This window comes from Euphorbia lathyris, chromosome 5 (assembly GCF_963576675.1).
Source record: "Euphorbia lathyris chromosome 5, ddEupLath1.1, whole genome shotgun sequence".
Lineage (NCBI taxonomy): Eukaryota > Viridiplantae > Streptophyta > Magnoliopsida > Malpighiales > Euphorbiaceae > Euphorbia > Euphorbia lathyris.
The window spans coordinates 23,098,388-23,109,310 of record NC_088914.1 but is presented as its reverse complement, the minus strand read 5'-3'; the positions used below and the strand labels follow the sequence as shown (position 1 = coordinate 23,109,310).

The 10,923-nt window shown below is 30.4% G+C and overlaps 1 protein-coding gene across 1 annotated transcript; it reads left to right on the top strand.

Moving 5' to 3' along the window:
- The first annotated feature begins 815 nt into the window (after positions 1-815).
- On the top strand, positions 816-4,120 carry LOC136229717 (patellin-4-like). Its single transcript, XM_066018623.1, has 4 exons — positions 816-1,670; positions 2,672-2,796; positions 2,887-3,028; positions 3,848-4,120. Exons 1-4 carry the CDS (start codon positions 816-818, stop codon positions 4,118-4,120), a joined length of 1,395 nt encoding a protein of 464 aa, XP_065874695.1.
- Positions 4,121-10,923: the final 6,803 nt, after the last annotated feature.

Here is a 10,923-nt window from a genome sequence, read left to right as displayed (position 1 = left end):
ATTTTCAGGTCGTTCAAGATGGTTTTAATAGCATTAATCCAAGTGCGAAACCTCAATCCTCGTTTTGACAAAAAGTAAACCACAGGCACGAATCTGAAAATTAGTGAAACTACATGGGTTTTATTTGAAATTTACCCTATAATTAATGGATAAGTATTGAAAAATCATATTTAATTATTAATATTAAATAAAACGTCCTCGTGTGGTTTATAATTGACATAATCAAAATAGTTTCTATTTTTATGACAATATTCAAAAGTAGAGGTTATTTTACTGTAAAAGTTTTATCGTACTCTGTAATTTTGTCAAAGAAAAAAGAACTTGTAACTTCCATTTTCTTGGATTAAAGAAATCCATGATTACCGTTTTCAGTTGGATTGCTATAATTTGATAAGGTAAATTTGAACCTTGTATTTCAATTGGACTTTTTCTAACTGTTTTTAATCTACAGCACAAAATTGCTCAATGTTGGATTACCGGCCTTCTTTTTTCTTTTTCACAACCGGATTTTTTCTACCTTTTGTTCAATTAATAATGAAGGAAAATTCTTTCAGTTTTTTAGTTTTTTCTTTATTTAGAATGAGGGGAGAATTCTAACTTAGATACTTGATAATATTTTATGCAACCAGGTGAACACTATTTTACTTGGACCAACAAAAATATTATAAAATTAACTTTGAAAAAGCTGAAATTCTTCCCAACTTCTATAGAATCAACCTAAATATGGCTGATTAAACCCAGAGCCTTTAATTTCATTCTTCAATCACAATAAAAATAAAAAAGAAAGTAGATTTTTTCTGTTTCCATTTTCCGAAATGAAGGAGACATTCGAAGAAGGCGAAGATGAATTAGCATTAGCCGAATGCTGTAACGCAGGAGAAGAGAAGGATACATTGTACGGATGGATCGAATCAAGCGACAGTAGAAGCACAGATTGTTCAGATATTGAATCAGTAAGTCAAGCTGAAACTGCAAGAGATGAATCTTCCTCCGTCGAAATGAAGCTGAGGCAGAAAAAAGCCTTATTAGATTTCAGATGCATGGTTGAAGATGCAATTCTCGGAAATTACATTCTCGAAACCCCCAAATCATCAGATAATAATAATAATAAAAATCAAAAGCAAAACAAAAACGGTACTAAACAAAGAGAGATTTCCTTATGGGGAATCCCTCTATTACCAAGCAAATGCCACGAATCCACAGATTTCGTGCTCTTAAAATTCTTAAAAGCCAGAGATTTCAAAGTCGACGAAGCTTTTGAAATGCTGCAGAAAACCTTGATTTGGAGGAAGGATTATAAAACCGACGCTATTGTCGAAGAGAATTTGAATCTGGATCGCGATCTTGAGAATGTGATGTTTATGAATGATGTAGATAAGAAAGGGCATCCTTTGTTTTATGCTGTGTATGGAGCATTCAAGGATAAAGGATTGTATAAAAAAGTTTTGGGAAGTGAAGAAAGTAGAGAGAGATTTTTGAGATGGAAAATACAATTAATGGAGAAATGTGCTACAAATATTAGTTTGAAAGCTGGAGAAGAAGCTGATTCTGTTCTTCAGATTACAGATTTTAAAAACAGTCCAGGTCCTGAAATGAAAGAACTTCGTTCTGTTATCAAGAAATCTTTTGTCCTGCTTTCTACCAATTATCCTGAGTTCGTTTACAAGAATGTAAGTATAATTTTTTTTTTTTTGTTTCTTTTCCGGCAAAAAGCATTCCAAAATCTTTCATTTTAAGCGTATTAAGTATTAATTGTTTGGGGATTATGAGAAAGCCATGGAAATAGTCGTCCCGAATTCCGTCGGTGATGTCAAATTTTTACAACAAAAACAACATTGCCGACGGAATATTTATGTATAACGATGCAATATTCCATTGTAGATATAATTGTCCATGTTTTCTTCCCGTAATTGGGGGATCAATGGAAAATATCTTATAACGAGGGGTTGATGGACCCTCTATGACCCCAGTAGTTTTGCTCTTGCATTAAGCTCATAATGAAAAAAAAAGTCGATTTTGAATATATAATTCGGTTAAAAGAGCGTTATTTATTATGTATATTGAAAGCATTTTTTAACGGTTAATTATAAATAGATACCCTTGGTTTCACAAATTTGTAGATTGTTACTTGTGGTATTTTTTTTTGTTATAAACGTGATCATGTGGTTTGCAAAATTTTCATTTTTTTGTTGATTTTGCCAAATTTGACCGATAACAATCTCAAAATGAAAAATTTCAAGAGTTAAATGATATTTTAAGCAAATTTAATTTTTCAACTTTTTAGGTTTGAGGTCATTATGGTGTTTTGAGAGAGAAAGTTAATGTCAAAAAATTATGATTTTGAAAATAAAAAATGTGGTTCGTAAATATGATACTGAACAATTTTAATTCTTGAAAATTTTCATTTTGAAGTTGTTATCAGCCAAATTTGATAAAGCCAATGAAAAATGAAATTTTTACAAACTAAAGGATTGCATTTATAATGAAAAATACAATTGATACCAATCTACAAATGAGTGAAACCACATCACATCTGTTGATATATAACCCCTTTTTTAATATGTGATGTAGAAAAACCACAAAAAAAAAAAAAAAATATTTCCAGAATTTCAGATACAAATGAAATGAATTTTATAATTGAACTGATCTATTAATCAATGTTTTGTTTCAGATATTGATAAATGTTCCATTCTGGTATTACACATCATATTTGGTATCCAAGAAGTTCATGTTTCCTGGAGCTAAAAGAAAAATAGTTGTTGCTAGAAGATCAAAAGTCACTCGTACCCTTTTAAAGTAACAATAATAATCCCCTTTTTTTTTCTATTCTATAATTTGTGTGTATAAATATGACCTGAAAATTGATTTGTTAAAATTAATGTGAAGGTACATATCACCAGAAAATCTTCCGGTTGAGTACGGTGGTTTACGAAGACCGAATGATGCTGAATTTTTAGCGGAGGACACTGCTTCTGAGCTCATTATTAGAGGAAATTCATCTGGCTGCATCACTGTTCCAGTTTTTGAGGTACTACTATTATCTCTATATACCTAATCCCTGAGTAAATAGATTAAAATATATTAAAAATTCCGTCGTTGATGTCAAATCCGTTAGTCGGAGAGAATGAAATAAAGACAGTATATATATATATATTTAGCGATAAAAATTCTTTCTGATCCAAAATCTGCTACAGTGAAATAGAATGAAATAGAAAAAAATTATACATTTAGCGATAGAGATTCTATCAATGAGATCAAAAGACCATTCGCGACCCTTTTTCCCTCATCCACCTTATATGGGTAAAGTTAAAAAAAAAATGTGTTATCATGTTTTTCGAACAGGTATTTATAATTTTTTTTTTTTTTGATGAAATGAGGAATGAGGTTTTTGTTTTACTAAAAACGATGATATTTTAGTTTGACACTATAAATATAACCGTTAACGATGTTAAAATGGAAAATTTCAAGAATTAAAGTTGTTTAGTACCACATGTAAAATGCAACCAAATTTTTTATTTTTCAAAATCATCATTTTTGGAACATTCTCTCTCTAAACATTCACTTTCTCTCCTCACTAAACAACACCCAAATGACCTCAAAATTAAAAAGTTGAAGAATTAAAATTGCTTATAATATTATCAAGTTTTTGAGGTCGTCAACGTTCATTTTAATTTGAGGTCATTGCAAAAACCCGTCATCTAGTAAAAAAAAAAAAAACCTCAGTTCCTATTTGGATAAAAATTTCCATACGTGAAAGGAAAGAGTTTCTTTTTAGACTTTACCCTACATATATTATAGTATATATTCAACTTATATTTTCATTATTTATTTATTTTTGTAAAATTAGGGTGGAGTGACAATGATATGGGATTTTACCGTGGTTGGATGGGATGTGACCTGTAAAGAAGAGTTTATTCCCGATGATGAAGGTTCATATAGAGTTCTACTACGAAAATACAAGGAAAAGAGAATCGGAGAAAGTATAAGGAATTCTTTCTATATTTACGAACCTGGCAAATTAGTAATTACTATTGATAACACTAACCTCAAGAAGAAAAAGGTGTATTATAGATCTAAAACCAAACCCTATTTACCTACTTATGCTCTTTCCAATAGATAGCTAGCTCTTTTTTTGATCCAATTTCTTGTATTAATTTGTTTCATTCTTTTTTCTCCTCTCCATATTTAAGATTAATGACTTACTTAGTAATAGTTCAGATTGTAATTTAGTTCAACTTTTTTTTTTTATATTAAAGATTACATAGCAATAGTTTAACTTGTATAGTTATTGTTTAACGTTGATGGTAGCTATTTACTGTTTGCTATAATTATAAGTTTACTTTGCTATAACTTATAATTGTTGATTATTGCTAGTATAATTGTTACAACATCTCCATCCTGTAAGTGCTCTGCAATTACAGCATGTGGTCCCTACTGTAACATCAATAAAATTTCAATCACGTTTTCAAATACATTTTATCCATGTAATTGTTTTGCAATTTATACCATATTCAATTTGTAAGACCAAATTAATATTTTAATATAAAATTATTGTTAATTAGTTAATTAGTTTTTAATAAATGATCCAAAATATTCAATTTTATTGGATCAATTAATATTTAAATTAATAAACAAAATTTAATTAAAATTAAAGAACACATCATTTCATTTATTAAAGTAAAATAAAAAACAAAATTATAATAAAACTCAAATAAAAATAAAATTTATAAAAATAAAATACTACATCAATCATCACTTTCTTCTTTCTCAAAGTGATTCCAAAACCTTCAACTAAATCGTTTTGTAGTTGTTGATTCAATGACCTATTATGCAGTGTTCTATTATTATATAATATGTTCCATTATTGTATTATTCTTGTCTCAAATGCATTAACTACATTGTTTATATATTAATTATATTTATTCTCTAAAAATAATAATTATATTTATAATATTTAACTTAATTAAGAGTAAAACAAACTTAATTAAGATAGCAAATGTTATTTATTTTAAGATAAAGAACAATTACATACCTTGATTTTTAAACAAATAATTATATACCTATTGTCAAATAAATTGAATATAATTTTTTTTAAGTAATTCATATTTAATATTAATGAAAACAAGATCTAAATTATTAAGCATTAATTACATAAGTTAAATAATCTTAAATATATTAAATATATTTATTTTATTTATATTTGTTAAAAATTAATAAAATAAGACACATACATTTTATTGGATTTGAATCCTCACACATTGGGTTTCAACTTGAACAAGTGAAGCTGAATACATCTCAATCATTAATTACAGAATTAATGGTTAAGTTTTAATTATTTAATAAATAAACAATTATATTAGTCGAGATTACAACTATTTTCATATATGAAATTCTCTCTCATATTTCATTTTTTAGAACAAAAAGTGTTGCATTTAGTCCAACCTTCGAGTTGATTTTTTATTATTCATTGACCTATGCTGGGGTGGGTATCCTAAGTACACTATGATGCCAAAGTTAATAACTAATAAGAATAAAGAAAGTGAAATTTCACATATACAATAAGAATAAAAAAAGTGAATTTCACACACACATATATATATAGTACCATTTCGCACCTAGACTGGGCGATGATGGGTTTGTAGAATTCTCATTCATTAGTGGGATTTTTAGAATTGGATGGGCTTAGAAAAGTGGACCTCTGTTTTGGACTTGATCCGAAATAGATGCCCTTCCCATTTGTCTTCCATCGTGAACATTGATATGAAGAAGTAGTTAATGTCTCTTATCCCAAGGTTTAGTTGTTGTAGATCGAGACATATGTAACTATTGATGTAAGATTGATGGTTACTTTTAGTGATGAAAATATATATAGACTCGGGCCAAGTCTGTCAAGACCCAACCTAGGCCATGACCGACGCATAAATTGAGTTAACTTTAGTCTAAACCTCAATAAACAAAAGTTTCCAACATATAAACCAAAACTAAATTATTAAGCACTATGCTTCAACATTAATTCAAGGGTTACCTCACAAACAGAGACTTTAATCTGAAAAAAAAAGATTCAACGTGGTATGAGATTTTTATCTATACGAGCGAAAACCTTAGTAAGCAGTAGCTATAGAACACAATAGAAAAGGAATAGGCTGGCATGCTGATACTTTTAAATCATGACTAGTATAGTTCAAAATATAGTATTTCAAAATCAGTTAAACTAAAAGGTCAATATAAGATAATCAAATCAAAATACTGGTAATCAATTGTCAAACATAATACTAAAGCCTTTCAAAATATCAAAAATTAGAATAATCAGAGAATAAGGCAAAACTTTAAAACACATGATACAGTGTAATAGAGTGGTGATACTGCACACCACCAGGGCCAGATAAATGGTAAGTGCTACCAATAACAGATACAGATAACAGATAATTGCCTTCACCGATCTTATGCATGATTCTAATGTTGACACAACTGACGATAAAACTGACAACTGACATCATGACTCGAAGACAAATGCAAAGTCCTAATGTTATGAAGATTGGTGAGAGGCCAGATAACAGATACAGATATATTGAGCACTTGTACCAGTTTGAAAACATATAGTATACATTTAGAAAATCATAATTGATTGAACAAATTATTAGATTTCTAAAATAAAAGTAATAATTGCGATAAATCGCGTATCAGAAAGTACAAATTATATCAAATCAAATTTTAATAATTTCATTGTAACTGATAATAAAACAAATCAAATATAAAGGCATGTTCCCAGAATATACGCTCTAATACTAAGGATGTTTAGTAAACATAAGGTTCAAGATATACATTTTTATGGAAGAAAATATACAGTCAAATGCTAATTTTCGGTAAACAGTTTTTCAGTATGATATTTCAATCAAACAGAGTCATGTACTATAATTACCACTCACCTGAAAGTTCAAGCAGACACGAGAGCTATAAGGGTTCGACTTAATCAACTTGCGGATTATCAGAATTTCCTATTGGTTCAATGGAAATGAGAAAAATGAATTAACCAAATCTTAATTAAATCAAAACTAGTGGAAACAATTAAAACTCATGGGAGCAGGTAATAAACCTTCCGTAATTAAGCATTTTTCCAAACTATATAGATACAATCCTTCTTCCGATGACTTGACCGGTAAGGTATCCGTTCAATAAGAATAATAAGGTATTTACCAACCTAGATCTTGAATGGTTTGAGTCTAGGGTTGGACCTTATATTCCTCGACCTGATGACCTTGGCCCCATCACTGGACGACTAGGTTTGTCTCTTGAGGGTGCAGGGAAGAGGCATATACTTTCCATTGGAAACTACATGAACCAGAGGTTATTGCGACCAATTCACAACTGCTTCGCAGCGATTCGAAACCTTATCTTATTTAGGGGTGACTGAGACCTTAACATGTTTAAATATAGTTCAAATAGGTAGAAAGGGTTTGGAAAAAGTTGTATCATGTATATATAATATTATTGATAGGTCCATATTTATACATATTTTTATATCTTAATTCCTTAGGGTTTAGTTTTAGTTTTGTTGTTTAGGTGAAAGTTTACCTTGTTTTCTGTTTTGTAGGTATTTTTGAGACTCAATTTCAAATTGATGGTTAAAATGGTGATTTTATGGAGCTTAAAGAGAATTTGAAGAAATTTGTCAAGTCATGTGGTGAAAAGGTGTTTCAAATAATGATCTGTCCTAACCTATGCATGTGGATCAATGAGCAGTTAATGGAGAATTGATGACTTATGTTATGAGATTCTTAACATATATAATATTTATGAGATTTTAACTCTATTAGGATTTTCTTAAATAGTCCTAATTAGAGTTTAATTCTAAAAGGCAGTTTCTTTTAGAGTTTAGTTCTAAAGGAAAGGTTCTCTTAATATTTTTATGAGGAATTAATAAGAGTCAGTTTTTCTCTCTCCTAAAAGCCAAGAGGCACAATTGTGAAAGCTATAAGAAGAGACAATCAGAACCACATTTGAGAGGGAGGACACACACATAAAAGAAGACACACACAAAGAGAACAAAGAAAAATATCAAAAGCTTTTCATGTATCATCATTCTTCCATGGCTTCTTCCTCCTCCAAGATGAACTAATTTCCAATTTCTAGCTAGAGGTTTTTAGGTCTTGAACAATCAATTGGGAGATCATTCTGTACTTAATCTTTTTCATCTATTTCAAGTAATCAATTTCTATTCTGTTCTTGTTCGTATTGCATGATTTAATTGAATCCTTGATTTGATTATTTACTTGTAATCGTTTCGCTAATTAGATGTTTAAATACGTAATCGTTTAATTCATCTAATGCAAGTAGCAAACAACATAGTTAATTGTGGACAAGCTTTTAACCTATGTTGTGAATGTAATTGATATGCTTTAAATAATCCTGCTTTAGTGATTATTGAGTAGAATTGGTATCTCTTTCATACTTTAATGCTTTCAATCAAATTAAATTCTGAAGCTTGTTTGGAATTGTTTAATTGATTAGGGAAAATTAATGAGCTTTTCTTAATTGTCCAATCGGTAAGAAAAGATAGGTTGTTAATGCTTTTTAATAATCATAGCTAATTTATTTGAAGGGTTGAAATTTATATTTTCTATGATCGATGATCAATTGTTCAATTCAAGACTCAAACCTAACCTCTAGCTGGAATCTTTCTCATATATATTTCTTATCTATTTTTTTTGGTAGGAATATTTCTTATCTATTTAATTTTTCTCCTATATTATTATTATTTGTTATTTTCTATTTATTTCATTCTACAAACCAAAAACCCCCCTTTTACTTTTAATTGTTAATTCTGAAAAGTTATAATTCTAACAGTCTCTGAGGATTCGACCCTACTCCATATTTACTACAGTTTTTAGATTCCAAGAGTAGGTATTTTATTTTTGGTGAATTCAACACTCATCAATTATAAATGGGTATGATAGGTAGATAGGAATGATGAATGTGTTTCCTAGACAAGCATATGTTGTAGAGACATGTTAAATCAAAAGTTTCAACCTTCCACTTCATTTTCCAAAGCCTTCACTCACAATTGAAAATAATCAATTCATAGCAACAAATCCTATATAGGTTTTTTTTTTAAAACAATAAAACTTATCTTACAAAGATTGAGTGGATTTAAGAAGAAGAAAAACTTGATGAACTTGAATCAGGGAAATAAGATTTTGATCAAAGCAGCCTTGAAGGAAGACAGCGGCGGCAAGAAGAAGAAAAAAGATAGTTTTCTTTTCTTTTCAGTGTAGAAGTAGGTTTACTTTCTTTTAGCCAGAGTTTTGGCTTTTTTTTTAAAAATCCCTAAGTTATAAAATATATAATTTATAAACAAAAATTCCTAAACTGTAAAATATACAATTTAGTATTTTAAATTAAGGTAACAAAAAATTAAAAATATATGTTTGGCTCAAGACTGGGTTATTACAAAGTCAAAAAAAAAATCTTTTCACCTTTAACAATTCTTGGGTATAAGGCATAAAGATTACCTTTTATTTTCATTTGAATTCCAAAGAGAAAGAACTCTACCAAATTCAGGTCAGTTTTTCCCCTTAACCATTTTTTCAACACTTTTCTGCTTTCCATCTATGTCTATTAGACTTTTATTTCTAGAGATCCATAGCTTGTTCTCCGCTTTCTTGTGAGATGACAAAATTTTCATCTTCCCTAAACATTTATTGAATTTGATACAGATTAAATCGGGACGTGTTAGTTTTAATCGTAAACTAACAAAGATGTTTTTTCTCTAGCTAAACTAGAAGGAGTTAATCCATGTTTTACGGTTTAAATCCGTAGGAAATCAAAGATCCCCCATTGTTGAAGGTTAGAAACCTTAACAAACTTCAATGAAGAAGATTTTGATTTGATAAAAGTTGCATATCCTTACAATAGTAGGAGCTTATATAGCTCAACAAAATAAAAGTAAGAGACTACAAAGCCTAACTAGGGTTATTAATAAACAAGAGTGCTAAGAGGTAGGATGGGAAGGAAATGCCAAAATGGCAATTAGGCAAAGAAAAGGAGAGTACAAACAATAGGGTTAAATGGCACAATGGTAATTAGTGAGTGTAAGTAATTGTGACAGCCATAGTCTCCTTGTCCCCTAGCCTTGGGCATCTTTTCTTCTTAGTCTGGACAACCGATTCTTCATCCTTAAAGGTTAATATTCTGTCACTGAAAATCAACATACCGTTGCTGAAAAGAATCCGGTCGTCGCCAAAGATGTAGCTGATGCCGCAAAAAGCTCAGAACTCAGCCAATTTCGGCAGGAACATACCCGCATGCCGTGCCATTTAAGTGGTATGCCGTGCGGGTCAGATTATGACTTTAAGAGTGTATTCTAGTCATGCCAGCTCCTCGTGCCGCTCCCTCGGATCAGACTCAACTCCACACGACATGCGTAATGATTGGCATGCCGTGTGGGGCTGTTTTGGCCCCTTTTCTCGCTTGATCATCTATGCTTCGTTCATCCTCCGACTTCCTCGCTTGGATCCAATTCTTGAGGGAGATGCTTCGCATAAGAATCGATGATTCCCATAAAGAAGATAGGAACCCTTCCATTGAGAAACTAGAAACTGTCACGCGATACACTAGAACATTCTTCCAGGCCAAGTACACAAATGAGTTTTTTGTCTCTCAAACTTTCAACAATGCAAAAACCAATTTGTGTATGTTATATGAAGAGGCAAGAAAAAGTGGTGGAAGTATGAAAATAACTTCTAAAGGGCTCTAAGTGCTATGTTTAACCATCATCGTCGCCTACTCTCTCTAAAGAAATATCATCTAGTTGAGGTTCCCAACATACTTACCCTAGAAGGTTTGTAATAATTTCCATAATATATCGAATTAGAAGAGCTTACGCACTAGAGGCGTCTGAACCTAATAATCGAGCCAACAATGTAA